The 26,694-nt window shown below is 43.7% G+C and overlaps 1 protein-coding gene across 5 annotated transcripts in view; it reads right to left on the bottom strand.

Annotated features, from left to right (window-relative positions):
* The window catches only part of APBB1IP (amyloid beta precursor protein binding family B member 1 interacting protein), a 1,612,974-nt gene that overhangs the window by 431,784 nt on the left and 1,154,496 nt on the right, over positions 1–26,694 (bottom strand). For all 5 annotated transcript variants that reach the window (XM_069648143.1, XM_069648145.1, XM_069648144.1 and 2 more), the window contains one exon: positions 13,098–13,172. In XM_069648143.1, the coding sequence (XP_069504244.1) occupies positions 13,098–13,172 (75 nt within the window). The remainder of the gene's footprint in view (positions 1–13,097; positions 13,173–26,694) is intronic.

Here is a 26,694-nt window from a genome sequence, read left to right on the forward strand (position 1 = left end):
TATAGTTGAATCTAGAAAGTGTGCCTAATATCATCACTGTGCCAAAGTTTGAACTTAGAAAGTGTACCTAATTACATCACTGCTAAAGTTTATTCTAGAAAGTGTGCCTAATAGCATCACTGTGCCAAAGTTTGAACTTAGAAAGTGTGCCTAATTAGCGTCACTGTGCTAAAGTTGAATCTAGAAAGTGCCTAATAGCGTCACTGGAGTATAGTTGAATTTAGAAAGTGTTCCTAATTAGCGTCACAGTGGTATAGTTGAATCCAGAAAGTGTGCCTAATAGCATCACTGTGGTATAGTTGAATATAGAAAGTGCCTATTATCGTCACTGTGGTATAGTTGAATTTAGAAAGTGTGCCTAACATCATCACTGTGCCAAAGTTTGAACTTAGAAAGTGTGCCTAATACGATCACTGCTAAAGTTTATTCTAGAAAGTGTGCATAATTAGAATCACTGTGGTATAATTGAATTTAGAAAGTGCGCCTAACAGCATCACTGTGGTATAGTTGAATCTAGAAAGTGTGCTTAATAGCATCACTGTGCCAAAGTTTGAACTTAGAAAGTGTGGTATAGCTGAATTTGGAAAGTGTGCCTAATAGACCCCTAATAACCTCACTGTGGTATAGTCAAATCTAGAAAGTGTGCCTAATATCACAGTGGTATAGTTGAATCTAGAAAGTGTGCCTAATATCATCACTGTGGTATAGTTGAATCTAGAAACTGTGCCTAATATTATCACTGTGCTAAAGTTTAGTGGATGGAGTGGATATATGTCTGTATATCTCTGTATCTCCTATTCTGCTATGTATATGCTATGTACCAGTATCCCTGTGTTATCTGTATCACATGTTTACCCTATCCATCCTGTCACTTTATATATATATGCCGCTATGTACGCCCCCTGTCCTGCTCTCGTGCTTGGTCGCAGGCGCTTTACTGATAACCAGCATGTCACACTACTACGCTTACTCTCTCCTATACACCATCATTAAACTAGAACACAGCTATGCTATGACACATTCGGCCCAGCTGTTCTCATACTAACATGACCCCAAGAACACCTCATCATCCTAATAAAACACAGCTAGCTGAGCACATTCTGGCTATCTTAGGTGTCTCCTCAGGCCTAACGTAGCCAGAACTCAGTCTGGGTGTCCACCCTCCAGACTGAAAACATCCAACTGATTTCCTCAGCACCACACCTACTGCTAAGAAGCGGCTATCATGCAACAACCACACCAGCTGCACACATATCCGGTGCGCCCACGCACCATAGACACTCTCTCTCTCTACTGATATCAACTGGGCGTTCAACCTACCAGCGATTTGAGGTCATGCCAATGATACATAAGGCGCTATATAAATGCCAAGTAACATAACATAACATTAGGCAAAAATGCAGCCCAAAGTAAAGGCTAAAACCAGCAGATATAATCTCTGCAAAGGGAATGTCTCCACCCCCCACTGATTGAAAGAAAAACATTGCTGCTAGTTTGCTCACGGTGAGAGCTGCAAATACGTGCGAAATAGAAGCTGAAGTCCACCAAAAGACCAATCTTAAGGGGAAATCAAATTTTTCTTCTACTTGTAACCTGCAGCATCCACTGCTGAGGTGCGCTGATCCTCTGATACAGCAAAAGCCATAATAAATGCAATGACACCTACTAACAGCGGCTTGGGCAATGAGGAAAGTTCCTATCTGGATGATATCGACAACAACTCCTTGCTGGATCTTTGTTATTCGTTGCAGGAGAGCATCCCTGCAGTGGATGATAAGTCGTTTTTACAAACTGGAGAAATAGGAGTACCTGTGGAAATTAGAACCGGGGGGCTGAAGTGCCAACACAAGATCCAAATAGTCTGTCTGCCTCCCCCAATCTCTTCCCCAAGTCTGACTCGTTGGATTCCCTAGAAGAGGAGAGCGCTGCTGTAGAACCACCTTTTGTTGAAATCCAATCGTTCATGGTCACAATTCAATTTGATATCTAGAAAGAAGATTGTCCACAGCAAAAAGAGACAATCAAAAAATATTGGAACCTTGACAATTTGGGAGCTAAAAGAGGGGGCAGCACAGATTATAGCTCTACCCCAGAATGTGCTGTGCATGTGGCACCTAAATTGCTGCTGTTGGTTGAATTGGCAAAAGCCTGTAACCCAGGAGTTGTCTTTAATGTGGATGGGGCTAATACTTTCACAGTGAAACGTTTGAATCAGAAATCTAGAAATAGGCAGTTTAATCGGTCAGCTGTCTTGCAGATCTTGAAGCAAATCCCTCCACTGCGGGTATTAGTAACTGATGATTTTGAATTTGTTGAGACGCTGGAATGTATAAAGCCCAATGTCACCAGTATCCACTGATCCGCTGTAAGACTAGCGACACAATGGGGATTATTCTTAGCTACCATACACAACTGTGGAGTATGTGTTTGGAATTGGACTTGGATGTTGATAAAGGTGATCCAAATATGTCTTTGAACGGCTCTTATTGTATTCCATGTAGCCAATCCCTTCCCAGCAACACAGTACATTTTGGTGAGGGTAGACCAAAATTGGAGAATATCCAGCGGGTCTTGAAATGGTTTGCATAATCGCTGCTCACTCTCTCGGCTAATCGGCATTGAGGATTTTTGATGACATCCTGGAACACTCGGGGATTTTGGGCACAACTCATGGGTTCTGGGGAGTCATTGAAATTGATATTGCAAAGACAAATATTTATGTTGCAAGAGCATTGGATGACAGCAAATATGTACGTTGATGCTTATTACATCATTCAAACACTGGGCAGGAAGGGGGATCTGGGTAGACCCTATGGGGACCGTTGATTGGTATAAAACATACATTTCCTGCCCAAGGGATTAATACATGATATGATATGATAGTTTATTTATAAAGTGCCTATACACAAAGTGTTTCAAAGTGCTTCAAGGCAAGGGATAGAACAAGGGGAAAATACAATGACATTCTTTGTAAGGGATTTTAATCAGGCACACACCGAGGTCTCGCCTAGCATGTAGTGCACAACTGAAACCCTTATTTTATTTTTGTCTATAAGTTCAATATTCTGAATGATATACCACTCATATCACACCCGTCTCAAAATACCCCTCAGGTCACACTGAACCAGGAATCAGGCTAGTTTGTAAAGATAAATATTTATTTACTTATTTAATATTCAAATCACACATACGTTTAATATAGATGGATTTATATGGGGCAGCAATCACCCAGAGGGTGACAATACAGTTCAGAAATAAGCAAAGCGATTGTATTCACTTATAAGGAGTCAAAATAGAAAACACAGGGAAAAAGAAGTTTTTTTTGCCTACAGATAGCGTTTAGGTTAATGTTCCCCCTGCAAAGTTTTGTTTAAATACAAATGAGCAATCCTACACCAATGTGAGTAGTCAGCAGGTTTTTAGGAATGAGATACAATGTCTAGAGTTATAGGCAATCCTCCCTCCCAAACAAGAGAGAAAACCTTATTTGGCAAATTACACTTTGAAAATGACAGGTGAAAAATGGCTTTGTGAAATACTGCAAAAGGTGCAAAAATGCTTAAATGGAGACACATTCTACAGAAAGCAACACTAATCAGGTCCTAACATACATGAGCGATAATATCAACAATACACACTTCCGATCAGGATGGGATGGAAAAAGCACTTTGAAATGGTACAAAGACACGTGTGAATTTTCGAACTTTGCACATTTGCTGCAAACTTTTACTTATGCGATATTGGCGTAAAATGGGTCAAATACACTGTTCCACAATGCGGATGTAGCTGAGGATTTTAGGTATCAGTGAGAGGTGAAATTTCGTTTCTATCTTTAAAACTCCAGGAGTTATAGAGGTTTTCATGAGAGGCGTTTTTGCTAAATAGGCGCGAAAATGGAAAACAGAATTCGGGTTTAAAAACGACAGATAGGTTTTCTTATAATATATTAAGGACTACGAAAAAGAGAATGCCACACAGGAATCAGTTATTCACAGCCGATCATAACTCTTAATGCGTGATACTCTAGTTTCCGTTTGGTTTGGGAATTACTTTTCTTAATCAAATCAATAAGGAGCTATGGTTTAGTAACACAGATGAGAGAAAAGTCAGCGCAAGGATAGTTTTAACAATACTATGGTTTTAAATTAAAGATGGTCTGAGTTTGAGATTGGGATCATACAATACAGATATGTCATTGGTCACTGTTCATCTTATTAATACTTACAGTCCTTTGTAATTAAATTAGACCGTCAGTTCTGGTCATTGGATTGGGCAGGTCTACCGGCAAACAGGCACCTCTGGAGGGCTTTGGATCAGCGGTGCAGTTCTGGTCAAGTTTGGACTGCACCGCAGACTGGATTTGGAAGGGCCCCTTCTGGTTACTGGACACGGTAGATAGCCGGATACAAGTTTTCAGCGGACAAGCCTAATGGTAGCCAGCCAAGCTGCATTAAAATTAAATCCCTCAAGTTGGGATTTTGGCAATTGGGTCAGGCTAGCAACAATTTTTCAATGCTAGAGTCTGGATTCTGCAAAGAAATCTGCATCTCTCAAAGAATTCTGGAGTCAGCTACAAAATGATGAGTTCTGGAATAAGGTGCTGCGTGGACATCTGGATGGGTTCTGGAAGCAGTGCGTTTTGGAGGCAGTGTCCATGTGTAGTCAAACTCCTATATTTATCCATTACACATTTTATGGCATGGGCAGAACTTCAAAACACAACCCCATGTCTGTGAGTGGCTACAGGCATGTGCTTTGTTTTGGTTGGCAGCTTAAGCAGAGCTGTCATTTTATGACAGGATTTAGGAACTCCTACCTGGATTTTTACCCAAAATACACTTTTGCACAAATGTACATTTCTACCATTATGTACCCTCATAAATTAGACACATAGTTTTCACATTTGATTTTCTACATTTACATTCAATTTAAATCTTTGTGAGAGCTGTATTGATAATTCTATAAATTATTATCAATTTTCACCATAACGGTTTGAATTAATCATTTCTAATTTGACACATATCTGGGCGCTTATCAGTGGATCATGTACATGCAATTGTAAGTTTGCAACATTAATAGTTTCTCATAATCAGACATTTTTCATAACTTTGGTCCTTTAATGGTATGAGCTTCCCCAATGTCTTCAAATCACAAGGCTGAAATTAGTTTAATGTCTACCAAGTTTCCAAAATGAAGATTTCACACCAAAGCCCTCCTGTGTAACCTCCCCTTTCTAGGCAGCAGATGTCCAGTCCTTTGAAGTTCACTGAGAAACCTCCCCCACATCCTGCTCCTCCTTGAAGAGGCCAATTCTCAGCATGTCCTTTGTTCTTTGGTCAGCCAGCAGACAAATGTCTAATGCAGCCCCATTGAGTGGCTTGCTGGAATTATGCGTGAAACATTAACAGCCATTAGCCTTCCTGTTCTCAAGGGAGTGTCAAATGGAGATGTCAGTTTTCCCAGGCCACGCACTGTCAGATCAGAATTCACATGTCGATTGGCCTCAGACTGGGCTTTTGGACATTAAGGTATTTTAATTTCAACTATAAAATATAAGCACAGTGTATGAAGGATTTAAACATTTTAAAAGAATTAGCTCTTCACCAACATGCTTGAAATAGTGGATTGTGCAATTTTTCAGGACAAAGAAAATACATTTAAGCTAAGTTTTACAGCCAACTTCTTTAGGCAGCTGTCAGGCTTTGATGCCTGGATTCCTCTGACTGCCTGGAGGATCCATGATTCCAGCACACTTTCCTTTCAATAATTCACTGTGCAAAATAACTGAATTTAGCGCCAAAACAGCACTTTGAAGATTGCCATTGATTAGGAAACTGTATATGGGGGTATTTTCGGATTTTAGCCATTCTGTGGGCTTGTTTTCAGTGACAGATGACAGATGGCAGCAGTGATGACCGATGAAAGATGACAGCAGTGATGACAGATGACGGCAGCGATTCCTGCTTTTACACCACTTTGCTGGTGTATTTGGCAGGGCGTGCAGCTCTTTTGGTGGGTTATGTACTCTGCACAATTTTGCTGACTTAGTGCGCACAGGGGTTATTGCCTCCATTTTTGGCAATTTCCTTTCCCCATTGGCAAAGGGGTGCAGTGTGGCGCAGTGGCGTGGTTAAAAATATTCCACATATTACAGGCCATGAACAACAAGAATGTGAAATTAACTATCGTAATAGGCCTGATGACATTTCAGATAATGCTGGAGGGCGGGGGGGGGGAGGGGACAGGGGAAAAAAACAAGCAGGGGAGGAGATAAACATGGTTGCTATCATACTAGGTCTAAGGACAATTCTGATAGAGTAAGTGCATAGAGAGAAATAAGGGGAGGGGGGAAAGAGAGGAGGAGAGAGCAGAGGATAAGCAGTGAAGAAGCAAGAGGGGAGAGCGAGAACAGTTGCAGAAGTCAATAATAACACATGATGTTGCAGGAGAACAGCAATGCAAACACAAATTCAAGATGACGATGGGCATAGTATGATTCAGGGCCTCCCTGGATTAGAGATGCAGGGGAAGTCCAGCATGAGGATAGAAAAGGGTGAAGCATATGAGTCCATAAAAGACAAATCCAAGCATTGGTCACAAGTCGGAGATGGTAACCATAATGTATCACGACAACTCCTGAAAAGGTTCGAGGTGGGGGGGCACAAGGAGACATCACGGGGGACTATAGGGGGTTGGGAAGCGGGAAGCGTTACGGAAGCAGACAGGGGCCTTTGTTGTGGGCCGGTTGCTTAAAAGCGAAGTGCAACCAATGTGACGTGGGAGCTGAGCCAGGCCAGGAAAACAAACTGTGAGGACTATGTCCTAGCAGTAGAGTTTGAAGGTGCCTGCCCGGAGATAGGTGGTTGAAGGCTGGTCATCAATATTTATAATCCCCTAGGAGGTGTCTCCAAGGAGGCTATTTTTGATACATTAACAGACCTATTGGCGGGATGGATGGGGGGGATGATGATTGGATTGTCTTGGGCAGCAATTTTAATGCTCGTTGCATGTGCACTAAAGAATTTGAGAGGGGTGTTCAAGTAGATGGCCGATGTATTTTGGAGCAGGCCTCCTCAAACCTGCAAGGGCAGAAATGGGAGAGGTCTCTTGATTATTGGGATCTAAGTATGTTAAACGGCCACACAAAGGGTGATCATCCAGGAGAATATTCCTGGGCCCAGGGAAATAAGAAGGCCATTTAAGATTACTTCTTTGTAAATTTCACTATTTTACATTACATTCAAAGTATGGCAGTGGAAATGAATATCCTTAGCAACTATGCCACACTTATTATCTCCTTTTGTCCAACTGTAATTGCAAATGCACAGCAGAATATTGGCTCAATACCTGTCAATCAAGCTGGTAACCACATTACTTGGTCAGCACAAAATGTGGAGAGAGCAACTCATTGTATTAGCCAAGTAGGGCCCAAATTGACTCTGATATAGAGTCATTAGATATTGATGATATTGAAAATTGGTTCCATCAGCTCTCTAACAAAGTGGCGGTATATAAATCTGCCCATGTTGCATATGAAACCAGTAGTAGCACAGTCTATGATAAAACTATAAGGGACAGAAAGGGATGAATGCAACGAAGAATTTGTGCTGCAAAATGTAGTGGATTTGACCCTTCTGAACTAGTAACTGGCTGGCAGAGAATGATATCTGCACTAATCTTTTGCAACACAAGAAGCATATGGAAACATCTAGGGGAGGTCAAGGGGAACAAAAATAGAAGGGACATAAACCAGACAAACAAATAACAGTATAGCGAACATCGTGAAGCCAAAATCATCCATTAAAAAGTGGCAAATCCCCTTCATCAGAAAGTTCTTAGGTATAAAGTCTGGATGGAAATATAAAGGGCAGACATTATAAATAAAATTGGCAGATTGAAAGCATCGAAGTCTGTGGGTCCAAATGGCCTTTGCAGCATAGTCCTAAAGTATGAATCAGAGATTTGGGCATGCATCCTGGAAATTATGTTTGGTAAGATATTAAACACTGGTAAAATTCAATTTTCAGCAATTGTATTACCTCTATATAAAAAAGGTGATCGTTACCCAGTAACTATAGACTTTTGTCTATGTTAGATGTTACAGGGTAAGATGTTCGCGTCTTTTATATTGGATGAGCTTCAGAGATGATCTGAATCATTGGGGCTCTTAGATAGGTTTCAAACAGGGTTCAGGCCAGGGTTCTCTAACCACCATAGTCTAAAGCTGGGGGATATGTTGAGGGCACGTGCAAGGGGTCTAAAAAACCATGGGCTGTATGTACTGTTCGTCGACTTCAGGGCGGCCTTCGATTTAGTTTGTAGAGAAAAACTCTGGCTGGAACTTGAGGCCTACTGCTGCCCTGACCAAATATTACACTTCCTGAGGTTATTGCATGAAGATAATACAGTGCAGGTCAAGTTGGATGGTGAGGGCGTCTTGACGGGTCCGGTTATCAGTTCTTGAGGGGTTAAGCAGGGCTGCTTCTTGGCACCTTTGCTCTACAACTTGTACCTGGACGATTTGCTGAAGGTTCGGAGCATGGTAATGGTGTTCCCCCAAAGATTGAATCTCGTCATATTGTATGCTTAGCATACGTGGATGATCTTGTGGTACTTGACCACACCTTCCCTGGCTTAGTAAGAACGGCCAGAGAGTTGTGGAAATATGCTGTAACGAACCAGCTAACCATAAACAAGAAGAAAACCCAGCTTATCCTATTTTCCAGTGGGAAAAAAATGAGATCTAGAATGTCAATCATGGATGCTGACTTGGAATACTCTGACTGTTACAGCTATTTATGTGTTGAATTTGGGCTGTTGCAGTGTTACACCAAATGTATAACCACAATGAATTAACGGCACTTATAGCTAATTTTACTTACCGCGCTGGGGTTTCAGTCTTGAGGGTACTATTCGCCCATATAAACATTGCTTTTGTCCAGACATTTTCTATGGGCTAGAATGTCTCTCAATTGTGGATCTAGCATGGCTGCAGATCGGAGGCCCTCTTCTGGGAAAAATGTTTAGGTCTTCCACTGTGTGTCCCCATGGAGATATTGCGACTGGAACTAGTTTGTATCTCCATGGAAGCCACAGTAATGAAGAAGCGTGGTCTCCTATATATTAAAGCCATGACCTGCTGCTGCATTCATTGGGATTAGAGATGAAATCTAAGCGGGCTGCTATTGACGACAAATCTGTGTTAGCATTGTTTGCAGCCATTGACTGGTGTGTGGAGTGGGATGCAGGATATTAGGAATTTAGAAAAGCATTTGAACCACAAGTGGAGAAATGGGATTGGTGTAGTAACTTTATCTGGCAAAATTAAAATCTTATGCACAGATGCCCGAGATGCTATATATTCATAAGAAACTGCAACCCTACTTGACCCTATGTCCTTCTAGAAATTTGCACAAATGTGTTCTTCTGTTTCGTATAAACTGTCTTTCTTTGTTGTCAGTAACAGGTCCTGCACTCTGGAAAAAAAGGTTTGCCACATGTGAAAGAAAAATAAGGCACGAGATTCTGCTAAACATGTCCTAACAGAATGTCTAAAATTGGGCTCAAACTACATGAGATAACTTGGGGAATATGTCCATGACCTAGAATCAATTAAAGGTCTACTCTTCTGGAGATATTGCATAAATACTAAGAGTGATAGTTTGCATTTAGCAGTTTATAGAGTCTGGCTGACCGTGACGCAAAACCTGGATTAGGGAAAAATGCTGTATGCACTTTAATAATTGAAGGATGTAATTTTAGGCTGCAATTTATTTATTAAATTGCTTGCTATATGATGTACATCATGTGATTTATTAATTGTTTTATGAATAATTGTGGTTTATGAATTTCTATCTTTTATGTGAAATGTGTAAAGTTTTAAACGATAACACATTAAAATAAAATAAATAAAATAACTAAGTGAAAAATAAATAAAACCCTTGAAATGATGTTAGTACCTTGGATTTTGATTGCAATATCTCACGATGGCAAGAGTATCTAGGCATGCGATGATAAAACCTGGGAATGGTATGAGTGCATCGCTTTTAGTGGCAACATTTTGTTTGTAGCCTTTGAGAAATCCATGCCACATGATATTTTAGTACCAGAGAATATTAGGTCAACAGCAGCCAAATCCTGGCATTCTCTGGGTATAAGGTGGCAATAGTTGGCAAATGGTGTGAATTCCTGACCATGTGATGCCTTATGACGCCCTACAAAATGCTAACACAACAGGCAAAACAATTCGTTTATTGAAACATTGTGTTTTATTATTATAGTTTTAATTGAATGTTTTTGTTCAGCTTCATGATACTCCTTTAACTAGTGTTTATATGTTGTTCTTCAGCTTCTTTTCACTTTAGCACACTCAGGTACCCAGTGGGCTTGGTCTGCACCATATATAGTCACATAAATAAATAAGCAAATATGTAAATACATAAATAATAACATAACTAATTGGGCTCCATTAGAAGTGGTGCGCAAATGCCAGAAATGTCCTCCGATTGTTTTGCTGCATTCTCGTGCTGCATGTGAGGCATATCGGTATATTATCAAAAACATTAGGAACTTGTCAGCCTATCCTGTTTGAAGGACGGTGCAGGAGTAGGCTAGGTGGGCACCATGTGGTAGGAGTGTGGTTTACGTGGCTGGCTGTGGCTTTGTGCATGGTGGACAGGCATGTGCTACCAATTTGTGTTTTTGAGTGGGTTACTGTGATCAGTGCACAGGAGAGTTCCTGAGGGTGTCCAGCTCTAATCTTAGGACATGCAAAGATGTTTAATGCCTTACTATCTGTTTTGTGGATTCACTGTCATCATATCTGATGAGCAATGGCCTATATCAGGCGAGTGAAGATAGGTGATTTGATCAATAATATCCCCACGTGCCTTTTGGGTGCAATCGCCAGGTTTTATGGGTTGCCAGGAATGTGAGGTAAACCTTGAGGTTGTAGTTCCAAAATGAAAGCGAGATGTAGACCTTGGCAATGTTGACTCAGAAGGAAGTGCGGTTCGATTAAGATTGTGAAATGCGCTGTTGGACCTTCTTATGCGGTAGGGCGAAACAGCAGCTTTCTGGGTGTAGACATTGATTCAATGGGAGATGGATGACAGTGTGGGTAATTATCCAGACTAGAAGGACAAATGGTCTTATTTAGAAAAGTCCAGCTCTGTTCCAATCCTAAGGCAATGTGAAGCTGGCTCTGCTGCAGAGAGTCATTTTAGATTGGTAGCTAAATCAAATGCTTCACAACGTGGGTATCAGCCAGGGGCATGCTGCTAGAACATTCTTGAAAAGTCATCACCATTGAGGCTTTTTATTAAATGTCTTTATTTAATCTTTTTGGTACAGCATGCCAGCACGGTATTTTAATGCAGCACTTGCCATTTTGTCCAACTTACCTCTGTGAACCCATTCTTGCTTTGTTAAATGGACTTAAGTCTTGTTTTCCAACAATGAATTCCCTAAACTGAATTGTCTGAGCCTGATCTCTGTGGCAGTGAAATAACACCCCAGCACTTGCTGCCACCATTCTTTATGCCAACCTCATTGTTTTACTGCGGGTATGCCGCCTGGTCGGTGTGCTGCTGATAGGCTTGTGTGCTCCCCCTGCACGGTATTTGCTTTGGGGGTGCCCCATGCACTTGTTGGCTGCTTCCACTTATTTCCCTATTCCCCTCAACGTCCACCCATTGTCGTTTTGCCTTGGGCTCCCCACACTTTCTGTGCTTTTTCTTTTCTCCCCCAAAGAAACACACCAGCCCTTGCATGTTTCTCCCTGTGCCCCCGACATCCTACCCCAACTCACAGGACACTTGGCCCTCCACCCAAGCTGCTCTGGCCTTTCTTGCCTTGCGTTTGGGCAATGCGCCTGTGTGGTCTCCGGCATTGTCACTGGTACTTTTTTCCCACATGCCATTTATGAGGAATGTTGCTGGCACATCGTCCTGGACACCCGTTTCCTTGCCCGTGTGCCACAGCCGCCGGTCAATAGACCTAGTACATTGAGTTCTGGATGAGGAGATTAACAGTTGATTTCCATCCTGTAGCGCTTGCTAGACGTAACGAGGCTTTTAATTTCTCATTAGAAAAAAAACATAAACTCCCACAAACAATTATATACTCAACCTCAAAATCAAGACCTTGGCTTTCACAGAAAATGGGCAGTATAAAAGAACACCATCACATACTAGTATAAAATCTCCCTTTGCCGTTAATAGGATGCCTTGGTTGTGTACACCTTGGTAATTAAATGTTCATATGAACACAAACGATAACATCTCATTTCTGAATTCGTTGATAGTCTAAGTAGGTCGATGGGATCAAAGTGGACGCTTGCATAAGATTTTACAAATGACCTCTACTCCTGAGTGAGCAAGTGTGACCTCTACTCCTGAGCGAGAAAGTGTGACCTCTATGCCTGAGCGAGAAAGTGTGACCTCTACACCTGAGCGAGCAGTGTGACCTCTACTCCTGAGCGAGCAGTTACCTCTACTCCTGAGCGAGCATTTACCTCTACTCCTGAGCGAGCAGTGTGACCTCTACACCTGAGCGAGCAGTTACCTCTACTCCTGAGCGAGCAGTGTGACCTCTACTCCTGAGCGAGCAGTGTGACCTCTACAACTGAGCAAGCAGTTACCTCTACTCCTGAGCGAGCAGTGTGACCTCTACTCCTGAGCGAGCAGTATGACCTCTACTCCTGAGCGAGCAGTGTGACATCTACTCCTGAGCGAGCAGTGTTACCTCTACTCCTGAGCGAGCAGTGTGACCTCTACTCCTGAGCGAGCAGTGTGACCTCTACTCCTGAGCGAGCAGTGTTACCTCTACTCCTGAGCGAGCAGTGTGACCTCTACTCCTGAATGAGCAGTGTGACCTCTACTCCTGAGCCAACAAGTGTGACCTCTACTCCTGAGCAAGCAGCGTGGCCGCTACTCCTGAATGAGCAGTGTGACCTCTACTCCTGAGCCAACAAGTGTGACCTCTACTCCTGAGCGAGGAGTGTGACCTCTACTCCTGAGCGAGCAGTGCGACCTGCGAGCAAGTGTAAAAGAAGCACATCATAACATCAGCCCAGCCTCGCAGCCAGCCTCGCTTACCTCCAGTAGGGACTCCTTGTTTTTCTCATTCATTTCCTTGCTTTCATTTTTGCCTTTACTGGCATGGTAGAAATGCTGTTCAGAAAGACAAAAGTATTGCCAAATATAAAATCAACAGGAATGAACAGATTCCAGCAAACACTCTTCTTGTCTAGCAAATGAAGCGAAGTCAGCGGGGACAGATGGTCAGTTGTCAAAGCATGCTTCCGTGAATCTCATTATGACTGATATTTACCCCAACTGTTTGCACAGCTTATCATTTAACACCTGCGGCCAAACATAATCATAATTTAGTGTAAACGATGAAATCCCTTGGGACCGAACATCAGGGGATGTCGAGAGAAACAGTCCAGAAATGCTACGTTGATACAGATTACAATAGAACATTTCTACGTCTGTTCTTACTTATTCCGTCCCCCCTGCCCTTAACCTTGTCATTAACGTCTGCAGAAAGGCAGGGCACCAGTGATGATAGTCTCCTCTACGAGTCTTGCACCCACGGAATGAACAGCAATATTAAAAATCTGAATTTTAAATGTTTCCCATTTTAAGCTGTAAGGCTGAGCTCACTATAGACAGGGGCACCACATAAAATGACGAGGAAGGGCTGCAAAATGTGGTGATTGGCATCTGATATTCTAGACACTGAGAGACACACAGAGGGTGCACGGGCGTCCATCATCCAGGAATAAAATGCAGCCACTGAGAAAGCATTCATAAGAAGCTCTTTAAAACTGGCTACCAAGGCCTGCTTATGATTGGCATATGCACTGAGTGAGGAGGCAATGGGTGCTTGAGGTGCACTCCGTTTGCGCTCTGGGACTTGTGTGTAAGGACAGAATTTTATGATGTTGTTACATTCTCTCAGAAAACAGAGGGAGATATCAGCAGCAACAGTGTTCTGCGTCTGTTTATAGGGTTAGCTCTGTAAATGTAGGCCCACAATAGTAAATCTGCGCCACCATTAGCTATGCTCATCTCAAACGTAAAACCACAGTGTACAAGGATAATGGGTAAACCTTGAGCATGGGCCAAGGCTGTATGCCAGAGATATACAACTACCATCAACATATCACCCGACCTTGCTGGTAAAGACTCCAAAGCAATCCAAGCTAAGTCTACACAACAAAATGTATATTTATGCCAAGGACTGACATATTAAGTATGTGCTCCATGGTGTGAGCTTGGCCCGAGTGTGGATGATATGCAGAGGGAGGAATAACCACCACCAAGCACCCTCACATGCCATGATCTACAGTCTTAGGTCCTCTCCCACACCACTTTCATTCGAAACACATTCAACCATTTAAAAAAAATTAGTGGTGAAAGTCTACGAATCACCAGAGCTTGGTCTACCTGTAAATGACCTCTTACACACACAAATCATAAACAGCATGCGGGGGCCAACAAAGGTTAGCATCCCTGATGATGTGAGGACCTCTATCCTGTCTCTTTCCTCTATTCATGCCTCTTGAAATTGACCATGCTTTGTCTGACTTTCACTATGCACTTATGACTCCATTTGACCAACGCTATCCTGTTTGAACATTCACACCTTCTAGTCCTTGTCCTCAGCCTTGGATCATCTCTGAAATTCAGACCCTCAAAGCAAACATGTACTGTAAAACTACGATGATGACACCTTCCCTGCGCCTAGCCTACAAAGATTCCCATGCTGGCCAAACCTCTGCACTGAGCTCTGCTAAATCCTCCTACTTCACAAACCTAATCTCCTGCCTTCACAATCTCCCCTGCAAACTTTCATCTACCCTCCACTCTTTGCTCACACCTCCCAAGCCAATATCATTACCTCCTCCCTTTCTGCTATTGACTTCGCTCACAACTTTTCCTCTAACATCGCTAAATTCGTTCAACTCTCACAACCCTCCTCTCGCTCCTTCTACAATCCTCCTGTCCACCACCTCTCCCCCTGTCTCTTCTATGCTTGACTACCTCTCCCCTACCGCTCCTATTGAATTAGCACCTATCCTTCGCAGTGCCAACCTATCTTGCACTCCTTGCTCCCCAAATGGTCAAAGGCTTAGTCTCAATCACTTGCCTGTATCACTCTGAGCTCTTTAACCTCTCTCTCTCAGATGTCTTCCTTCAAATCTGCAATTGTCTTACCCGTCTTGAAGAAACCCTCTCCTGACCTAAACATCCCAGCAAACTATCCCCCAGTTTTTTGCCTTCCCCATTATTCAAAAGTCCTTGAGCGGGTGCTCTTCGACCGAATCACTAACTACCTTGAGGATAATGGCCTTGGAGATACACTTCAGTCTGGCTTCTGTAGTAAACACTAAACCGAGACTGCACTCATGCAAATTTCTTTCTAATGCTCACCATTCCAAACTGTCTTCCACACTCATACTTTTTTTTATTTCCTGCCGCTTTTGACACCTCTCTCCTCCTCATGCTCCCAGACTTTGGGTTTCACAAACCTATTCTTGCCTGGATTGCCTCCTTCATGGAAGGTCATCCCTTTCAAATATCTTGGAACTCGCAAACCTCTAACTCCACCCCTCTTCCTGTCGGTCTCCCCCAAGGATCAGTCCTTGATCCTCTGCTCATAAACCTATATACGTCTGTCCTAGGTAGACTTATCTAATCTTTTAGCTTTCACTATCACCTTTTTTCTGATAACACTCTATTATTATTCTCCTTATCCTCCTTCACCCCAGCCATCTTGGAACAGATGACAAATTGTCTCACTGCAGTTCGTCACTGGATTGCTCTCTGCTGCCTCATGCTGAACTCCTCGAAAACAGAAGTCATCTTTCTCCCAACTTCCAATGTCATCCGTGCGCCCCCCTCCTTTTTTCTTCTGGCCTAACCTTCTTGCTCCTTGAGGTCCTCTCTGATAGCGACAAAGGACTGCAATAATTCATCAATACCACTGCTTCTGCTGCTCGTATTAACCTCCTCAACAGTCAGTAAATTCAACCTTTCTTTATTAGCCACACAACAAAAACATTAATCTCCACTCAGGGGCTCAGCAACCAGGAATAATGCTCAAGCCTACTCCTTGGCCTTCCTCTCTACTTGTTCTTCCCTCTAGACAAAGACCTTAACTTTCCTCCCTATACTCTCATTTGCCTACCCAAATCCTCCCCCATTTCTACCTACTGACAACGTGCTGGTTGGCTCTCCATGCACAACCACTCTCTTTCAAGTTTCTTCTACAAACCTATCAATGGTCTTGCTCCACAATACCTGTTGGATTGTATCTCAGTTTATTCACTATCTTGATCCCTCTGATCCTCGTCTGCACTCAGCCTCACCATCCCATACCATCCTTGTGCCTCCTCTCGCTTCCACTCTTTCTCCAGACTCGCCCCCACCCCCCTTCACTGGAACTCGCTGGCCATAAAAATGAAAGCCGGCTCAACTACAAATCTCATCAAAGCTCAGCTTAAACTTCACTTACTCGCTAAAGAGTGAGTTCCCCAGCCCCTCTCCCACCATCCCCCCAAACTGACACCACCACTGAATCTCTTCAAAGCTTGGTTTAAACTTTACTTGCTAAAGAGGGAGCTCCCCCACCCCTCTCTTCAACCTTCCACCATGACACCGCCACTTCCTCTAGGCTTAGTAATGCTATTTTACATATTTAATTGGTACTCCTCTTTAGTTTAAAGCACTTGCATCCTTAGGTTAATTTTACCTGTGTAAGTCACCTGTTTTCATATACACATTTTGTTTCTGTTTGTTTTGTGTTGTCCCTGGTGTATGTCCTAATTCCTTACACACTCTTAAAGTGGCTCACTACTTGTTTTCACCTTTATGCTAATGAACAGGCAAAATTCATGAGAATGCTTTCGCCTTCTGTAAATATGTTATTGTACATAATTTCTGATCAACATTGACATCCCTGTTCTTCAAATATATACAAATACAAATAAAATATATGTATGTACTGTGGGTCCCCTACAAGCATATATGTCCACAAGGTGGGGTGGACAAGAAAAGAGTAAAAGTGAGCCAAAGCCACTTTTACTCTTTCATATCTCAACTCTGTCTCATAGAAAGGTAAATGCCACCTGAAAATATGCTTTGCAGGCGGCATTTACAATTTGATTCCAATGGAATCTACTGGGTCTTAATCAGGTGCAAAACCGAGGCAGATTTCATAAGGATTCGTTTTAGACCTGCATGAAAATCTTATGCAGGCATAAAACAAGGCACACACATGAGAGGGAAAACTACTGTACGGCAGAGATCTTATCTCCACTTGGTGCTCCTTCTCCATGTGACCAGTGCCGCAAAATGAGGTGGCATGTCAAATGGAGGTGTAAAAGCATTATGCCTCACTTTTAACCTCCATTTAATGTAATACCTCATTTAATATGAAGCTGTATGGTTCTCCATGCCTCATATAAGATTGGGGAAGTGAAACAGAAGCCATATTCTCGCACCATTTGAAGGTGTCATGTATACAAGGAAGGTCAAGATGTCCTGACCTCCTGGCGAGCCCACCCAAGAGAACCCATGCCACAAACAACAAAACAGCAACATTGCAGCCCTTAAAACCTATTCCTCTTTTTTTCTTCATGCATATGTCACACTGCGCATCACCGAAACAACGCTCTGAACAGATCTAGCACCATAAAACCATGGTAACTGCGGAAGATGCACTTTACAAAACATATGTAACATGACAAAATATATATTAATATGTCGTCCTTCTACAATAGAATAGGTTTAGTAACTATGTGAGATGTTTCAGCACTATACCAGTTTTGTCCAGCAGAGGGTATACTGAAAACTGCAAAGGTTTTGTGCTCTAGATAAAGGAGAAGGAGAGTTACTGCAATCATTGTAATTCTTCTCCAATGCCTCTACAGTCCCTCAAGGGCACACACTTAGATATGCAGAGTGACCCTGGAGCCAGACCCCTAGCTTGCAGTGAATGAACGTGGAAAACCCAGAACGATGTGCACATACGTCCTTCGGTCCACAATGACTGGACCGAATCAGCAAAGTTCATGCAAGATATCACATCACAACAATCAGGGATGCAGAGTAAGATGTGGAATTGCATTTCAACTTACTTCCTGTCAGCTTTCTTGTATACTCTCTGCTTACCATCCGAGTGAAAGGAAGGGCTCAGCAGCCATATGGCTTGGGATCCTCTACAGTTCAAACAACAAACAACCAATAGCATAAATAGTAGAAGATATCTTGGACATGTAACACACTTGTGTAGAGGAGTAGGTACACACCATCCTGCCAGTCCCTGCCCCTTCAGTGCCGTCAAATTGGAACAGTCAGAGAAAAGATATAGATGGGATCCCCTGCATTGTTCCTATACCGCAGTGAGTATGTGAGAGGCGTTATGCACTCAGACAACCTTACAGCATGTACCCCCGAACTGAAAGCGTGGAAGGGTATTGCTTGGAAGAAAGTTTCATGGAAGGATGCTGCCTGCCAAGATGTCAGAACACGTCAATAAATATCATGGATGGACGTTAAAGTGAAAACTGACAAAGATAAGGTGATGTCATAAAGAAGAAATATGAACCTATGTTGAAACAATATGAAAATACTAAGTAACAAAGTAGCTGAAGCCTTAAGAGTAACCTGGACATGAAGCTAAAGTAATCATGGATCTGAAAGGAGATTAAGTAACTTACTGACCAATGACTGTAAATACGCAGTAACCGAAGGTATAAAGAAAGCGTATAGAAGCTTGCTGTAGAGGAATATATAACGTGGCAAGGATGGCCACATCATGAAAGTGGATGATGGTTCATGTGAATATAACCAAGCTACCTCAGAAATAGGCTGAGGCTGCAAGAATCAGGAGATGTGGAAAGCTAGCCCTGTGAGCAGAACCAACAATGAGTCAAGGTTGGCCCAGAACAAAGATGCCATTTTGAGGGATAAGCAAAGAGCACAAAGGGAGTACATGGATAAGCTTTGAATGTATAACATTCTTCATAGATGAAAGAAGATCAAAACATCTGTGAGAGCCAAACTGCTGGTCAATTAAAAGTATACAAAGTTTATGTGAGATAGAGTGAGCAAGTCTCTAGAGGTCGGAAGAAGCAACAGGACCTTGCATAACGAAATCAAATAGCAGAAAATGGAAGGCTGAAATTGACAAATTCAGCCTACCTATGAGAGATGATGGACTAATTGGGAAAATAGGGAGTAGACTAATGGGATTCAAGCACCTAAGTTTCGTTTCATGTATGTGCGGCTAAAGAGCCGAAAGTCCAAGGTTGGGATAGAATGTGGGTTCAGGGACAATCTAACACACAAAGCTGTAAGAGCCAAACCTCTGATGTCTTTGCCCACTATAATCAGTACTGTATGCATTCAGAGGTAGTTCAAGACGTGCCCTACAGACAGAAGCACTATCACCTATATGCTCTGTAAGAAGATATGTTCCTTTCACCAATCCCTACCCTTCATAGGTTTTGTCTTAAGACCTCCATGCAATCAAACTTTGTTGTGAGTGTACATGCATCAGTCCAATGTCTGGCAGGTCTCCCTGCTTTATTAAACAGAAAATAAAGTATTAAAAAATAAAAAGTTTTGAGAAAGGCCTGTTGGCAAAACACGTGTAAACCAAAAAGGGCCTGTTGAACATAACTATAAAACTAGTTTAACCCAGCAATTTCCAGTACAATTTTGACCATAAACCAGTTTGCATTAATACCAATTCATGCATTGTCTTTTGTCCGGTGCCACATCAGAATACTAAGAATGTTGAATGTGTATGTATGAAGGAAGGGGCAATCCTTCTCTGTATTCTGAAGAGCGACAGACATGTATTTTTTTCAGGTCTCAGTCACGAGGCTCCAGTCTTTATACCCCACGCATATTTTTGTGACAATTCTCAAGTTTGTTTCAACTAACATGTAGCTTCAATCATCTGTAGAAAATGAATCCTAGTTTGCGTTGTTCTTTTAAATCCATAATATGAGTCAGTGTTCATACACAGGTTCTTGTTAGCCAATGAATTTCAGACCTTTTCCGTCCTGAGGGCTGAACACTGTCGATGCACACTCAACTTTAGAAACTGTGCTTTCTCCCATTGACATACATCACATTGTCATTGACGTGCCCCCTTTGATGTATACTGGGTCGAATCTCGGGTGCACCCAGGAAAGACCCGTTCACCCTTTTGTATTCTCCAGTGAGAGCAATGTACTGTGTAAATTGCTGCATATGAGGGTGGAAACTCCTTTAGGCAGAGGCTAATGTTGTAACTTATTAGCTTTAACTTATTAGGAGGGTTGGTAGCCAGCAATCCCCTGATTGGATTCAGCAATAACTGTCCCCTATTCTGTTGGTAACCTGTACAATTGATGACATCTCAAATCGTTTCCATATGGGTGAAGATGGATGATTTGAAGAGGTAGAGAGACACTTTCCTTAACGTCGTTGTGGCACGTAATAAACAACATATGGAAGAATTTAGGAACTTACCTAGAACTGAGGATCCAGAGACCATGACAGTTTGTCTGGGGCAGTGGTATAAGTGTACTGTAAAAAGTAGTGGAACTGTGGTCTCAGCAGGGGAGAGGGTAGGCGGAAGCTCAGTGCAACATGTGACAAGGTGCTGTGGCCGTGATTAGTAACCAAGGCTCCAATTACAACTTTACACTTGCACAAGGACATGAATGGACAAATCCTCTACATAGACTGGTGAATATGGTCGTCAAAAGTAAAGGAGTGGTAAGCAGAAGAAAATAAAAGTAGTGGAACACTGCTCCCGACCGTTCCCGCTCACTTTGATCACTGGCCTGGGGGTGCCTCAGTACACATGAACTTCTGCAGGAGATCGCAGAACAGACTTTCAGATTTGTTTGGTTCTCTACTAGAGACTGCCAGGCTCTAAATTCCAGTGACATTACCGCTGACCCTTGCTGTTGCTGAGATGAAAAAGACAGGGCCTTAAGACCATGAGCTGCCATCTAGCTTTCACTGAACCAGTGCTCTTCATGCAGCAACTTGCCCCCTGAGCTATCAAGCCCAATTCATACCGACAAGCGCACAGAACGAGCTAAGCCTACGCAAAGCTTAGACAACAAGGCTGCTAGGTCAAGCCTGTCAATCTACCTTGCCAATATTAAGAGGCTGGACCGCAACCTTAGAGTTCCCCAAATATAATGGTCAATAGAGACCATTGAGCCAGCTGAAGCCTAAAATAATGACTCAAACCCATAGAAATCATCTTGAAGAAATCCTGTCCTGCTTAATGGTGGTCAAATAGAAACATACGTGTTAGCAATATTTTTCTGACTGCATTGTAAACATGCAGGCACTGGTTGTTGCTGTGCATAGACCAGTATGTATTAATTGAGGATGCCACGACAAACCGGAAATACCCTATAGCTGAATAATATTTGAAAGTCTGCAATACTTCTGTTTAGACTCCATTCAGCTGCATTGCATTTGCATCTTGTGGTTTTGCTTTGATTTAACCCTTTCAGGGGATTTGTCCTGAAGCCCATTGCATCAAGGGCGATACGTCATCAACATAAATACGTACTGTTGATAAAAAATCAATGGTTTGGGGCTAAACACCGCGCCCTGTAGGAAAAGCAGGGCCAATCGTAGGTCCCAGCAAGCCAGTGCCTGCTGAAAGATATTACCCGTTGGGCTGCGGCTGCCAGGCAGAGTGAAGGGTTGGAATTCCCTTAGCAGTTTGGGCCCTGTCAGGGTGGGGAAGGGCAAAGGTTTCCATCTGTACTTTCTCTTGCTACTGTGAAACCAGATCCTGAAATGCCCGCCCTGACTGCTGCAAAATTATAACCAGCAAGCACAATTTGAAAACATGTATGCGCGTTTTAGCAAAGCACATTTTTGATGGATGTGCTGTCATTGCCACCAGTGAAAAACGAGCGGTTGCTGGGGGAAGAAAGACTTACAAAAGAAAACAATTCTAGAAACACGCGGGGTTTGTAATTTATTTCAAGGTCTTTGAAATGGCGGATTTTTTGAGATCCCGCACTGACATCATGTCAGCACTACTGGAAACCTGAGGTCCCAGACCCATTAAGACCGCGGTCCCCAAGAGCCCACCGAAAGTGAGCCCCAGGATAGCCGGAAGGGCGAGGAAACTAATATACCTTGCATCATTCGGTGGTCATTGACAGAGGACAATACAGGTTTTCCACAGCTGGGTGGGAAAGAAATCCTAAATGACTTCTTTATTTACTTACAGTGGCAAGCAGTTTCAGATAAATAAAATGACTTTCAACAATCCCAGCATTCTCATGAAAAGGCACTTTTTAAAATGTTTATTTTTATTGTGATTTGGTTTTTAAGTAAACCTTACACAACAGTAGCAAAAGCAATATACAATAATTTAAAAAAATGCAATGTTCATAATAACATAAAAGAAACAAAAAAGAAGTTCACTCACAGCACAATAGACTCCTACAGAATACAAATAATATCTCTTAACAAGATATAAACTAAAAAGCATAATTAATACATACACACAATTAACCATCCAAATGGTCTAAAACATCACATAAAAACTGACATAGAGAGAGCATCAAAGTCTTCAAAAGCTTCAGTCACGTTTCATGAGCCTAGCGTAGGTTATATACACCCCTGTCTCTTCTTGCAACCTCTGAAATTCCAATGCCTCCCCTTCCTGCCATATGTCCTCAAGGGTGGCCAGGCCTTCCGGTTCCCAATATCTACGGACCGCTTCGAACAGTTGAGAGTCGTTCCCGCATAGTGCCACCAGCGGGGCCTGCTGAGAGAACGGCTCTATGTCGCCTGGACCAGAATAATTCCCTAGAAACTAAAGATTCAGTACATACCTGATATGTAAAGTATCTAGCTCTCTTGATTGCAAGATTCAGACATTTGGTTACCCTATTCTTCAAGGTCTCAATGGAATCTATAGAACCCCTAGCACAAACAGCCACCCAGAAACAGACTTCCCACTAATACTGGCGCCTATCCTTAAACCCAAAAAACAAAATGTATCATCATTGGTGATTTGAATCTCGGATTCAATGACGACCAAGACACAAAGGCAACCGCCCTTCTATCAGCACTTAATGACATGAATTTCTTTTTTTTTTGTGCAAATTTCTTTTTATTTTCAATAAAACCAAATAAAATAACACACATTATAACTGTTTAGGACGTACATAATCAACATCAAACCATCACATTATACAGTGTAATTCTCCGTCCTCCCCCCTTCCACCCCACAAACTAGAGCCGGCTCACTCATGTCATCTACAGGAGCATTATCAGGTATCGCAGTGCTTGTGCACTCATCTGAGTCCTCTGATTCGTTATCGTCCTGGTGAGGGTTTGCCATAGAGGTCACCAATTGCCGCCAGGCCAGCAAGGGCCCTACTTCCTCCTCTCCCCCTCAAGTAACCGCTTCAAACCAAACTACGGATTCTGCCTCCGCCCATTTGAGGAGGTCCACCCACCATAGCTCCACCTTGGGTCTGTGGGCCGCCTTCCCGCCCATTGCGATCTTGCGTTTGGCCAGGATGTAGGCTAAGTCCTTCATTTTGCTTATGTGTTTTAAATTCCGTGGCCTGGGAAAGATCCCGAGCATGCATGGCCAAGCTGATCCCACGTCCAGCTCCATTCCCCCACGAGCCAGTTTGGTTTTAATCTCATCCCAAAATCTGTGCACCTCCGGGCAAGCCCAGAACATGTGTATCAGCCCCGCTTCCACCTCCCCACACCTGGGACATTTCTGCGTAGCCGAACCTCCAAACCTTGCAATTTTCCCAGGAGTCAGATAAGCCCTGTGAGTGACATACAATTGGAGTTGTTGGAGTCTCGCATTCCGGGATACCTTTTTATGGTACCTTTGGGCTCTCTCCCATTGCCCATCTGTCATGGGTCATCCTACTTCCTCCTCCCAGTCCTGCCTCAGTTGAAGCAGCTCCTTCCCTGCCTCTGCTCTCAGAAGCTCGTATATCCTTGATATTTCGTGCCCGCCCTCCGAAACATCATACATCGTTTTCCAGGGAGGCATCAGGGTCATCCGCTAGCACTGTCTCAGGCCATCTCTCCCTAACCCGTTTCAAGAGCCTAGCGTAGGTTATATACACCCCTGTCTCTTCTTGCAACCTCTGAAATTCCAATGCCTCCCCTTCCTGCCATATGTCCTCAAGGGTGGCCAGGCCTACCGGTTCCCAATATCTACGGACCGCTTCGAACAGTTGAGAGTCGTTCCCGCATAGTGCCACCAGTGGGGCCTGCTGCGAGAACGGCTCTATGTCACCCATCATTTTCCACGTTCTGCGCCAGACCTCTCAGCCCAGCCTCAATAGCCGCCCTCTTACCACCAGTTTGTTCTTTTGTAACCACACCACTTCCCTCAAAAAGTATGGGGCCGAGTCTCCCCGCAAAAGCCTGGCTTCCGCCGAGTCTTCAGTCGACAGCCACCTGGCCACGAACAGCAGCTGCCCCGCCAGATAATAAAGTTCAAAATTTGGCAGGCCTATGCCCCCCTTGTCACATGGGTTCTGGAGTTTCCACAGGGCCACTCTGTTCCTGGAGTTACCCCAAATGAAGCCCCTGCACACGTTATGAAGTCTCACAAATAGGCTCCTGGGAATCAAAAACGGGACATTCACAAAGAAATGCAAGAGTCTAGGCGGGACCACCATCTTGAGCAAGGCCGCTCTCCCCATCATAGTCAGGGGCAATCTAGACCAAAACACCATGCTGTTCTTAACTCCCTCTAATGCTTTCTCCGTATTGTGTTCGTGCTCCGCCTCGATCTTGTGGTAAATATTTACTCCCAAATACCTAAATGTCTCAGTCTGCCATGGTATTGGCAGGATAGGCAGCCTCTGTAACGGGACATTCTTATATCTACCCAAGGGGAACAAACTAGACTTCCTAGGGTTCACCGATATGCCCGAAAGGGTGGCATAGCGGTTCATCACCTCTAGCACATACTGCAGGTTCTCCTCCGGATAGCACAGATAAAGGAGCATGTCATCTGCATACAGCGATACCAGGTGTCTCACACTTACTGTACTAATCCCCACCTCCCCGTATTGTTGCCGCAGGCATATTGCCAACGGCTCTAATGCCAGAATGTATAGCATGGGTGACCAGGGGCATCCCTGCCTGGTCCCCCTACTAAGTTGCCAAGTATCTGAGATTATGGATCCTGTTTTAACTCTCGCCATCGGGGTGCTGTATAACAACTGGACCCACCTGATATATCCATGTCCCATTCCGTATCCCCTTAGGGCCACTTTCAACCAAGGCCATCGCACCGAATCAAAGGCTTTGACCGCGTCTAGCGACACGATAGCCAGCTCACCCGTATCTTCCTCAGTGTGGTCAATGATGTGGTGTAGCCTCCTATGGTTATCTGTAATGTCCCTGCCGGGGACATAGCCCGTCTGATCTGGGTGTATCAGCTTACCGATCACCCTCTTCAGCCTATTGGCCAGCACTGCCGTGAGTATTTTGCTGTCCTGATTCAGCATGGACAAGGGTCTATAGGACCCACACTCCATGGCCGGCTTGCCTGGTTTCAGGAGCGGGATGATCATCGCCTCGCGAAGGGACAATGGCAGTTTCCCCTGCTCATAGGCCTCATTGAACATGGCAAGCAGTGGCTGAAGCACCTCCTGCTTGTATGTCTTGTAAAACTCACTAGGCAAGCCATCTGTCCCGGGTGCCTTACACGTGGGCAAATGTTGGATCACCACTTCCAGCTCTTCCGAGGTGACAGGGGCGTCCAATTCCATGCGTTCTCGGTCGTCCAGGGTGGGCAGCTCTATGTCCTCTAACGTGTCCAGTATGTCTTGACACCTATCCTCCCCTGTGTCCTCATATAAGTGTCTGTAAAACTTGAGGAACTCCTCGTTCACCCCCTCCTGGGTATTACAGATACGACCTTCCTCATCCCTAATTCCACTGATCACTGTGCGGGGGGTCTCACTCTTGTATATCCAGGCCAGCAATCTGCCCGGCTTATCGCCCCTTGCGTGTAGCCTCGCCGTGTATTTCTTGTAATTTAGTCTACATAGCCTATCCCAGAGTCCACTGCAGGTTAACTGTAGGTCTTTTATTCTGTCGCTATTCTCCCGGGCGGTATCCTCATGTCGTGTGAGACCCTCCAGCTCCCTTTCTGTTTCCTGAAGTTCCCTTTCGATGCCCCCCTGGAGCCCTTTAGATTTTGAAATGGCTACTCCATGTACCACCACCTTGAACGCCTCCCATACTGTTCCCACAGAGCGTACACTGCCCGTGTTTATATCAAAATATTCCTCGATGGCCTCCCTCAAATCCTCCCGGAACCCCTCGTCTTGTAATGCCTCAGTCCTGAGTCTCCATGTCGGGATCCGCGCTCTGGGGGGTTGGTGTCGCCACTCTACAACCAAAGGCGGGTGGTCGGATAGTACCCGGGCTTTGTATTCCGCTCCCACCATTTCTCCCGCTATCTCAGCCGCTACGAACACATAATCTAACCTCGTGTGCAGGTCATGTGGCGCTGCATAGTGCGAGTATTGCCTATCCATTGGATGCAACCTTCTCCACACATCTTCTAGGCCTAGATCTTTTAACAATGTCCCCAGCGCTTTGTCCGCCGGCGCCAGCTTCCCTGCTTTGTCAACTGACCTATCCG

Source organism: Ambystoma mexicanum, chromosome 2q (assembly GCF_040938575.1).
Source record: "Ambystoma mexicanum isolate Mex_15411 chromosome 2q, UKY_AmexF1_1, whole genome shotgun sequence".
NCBI classification, from domain to species: Eukaryota; Metazoa; Chordata; class Amphibia; order Caudata; family Ambystomatidae; genus Ambystoma; species Ambystoma mexicanum.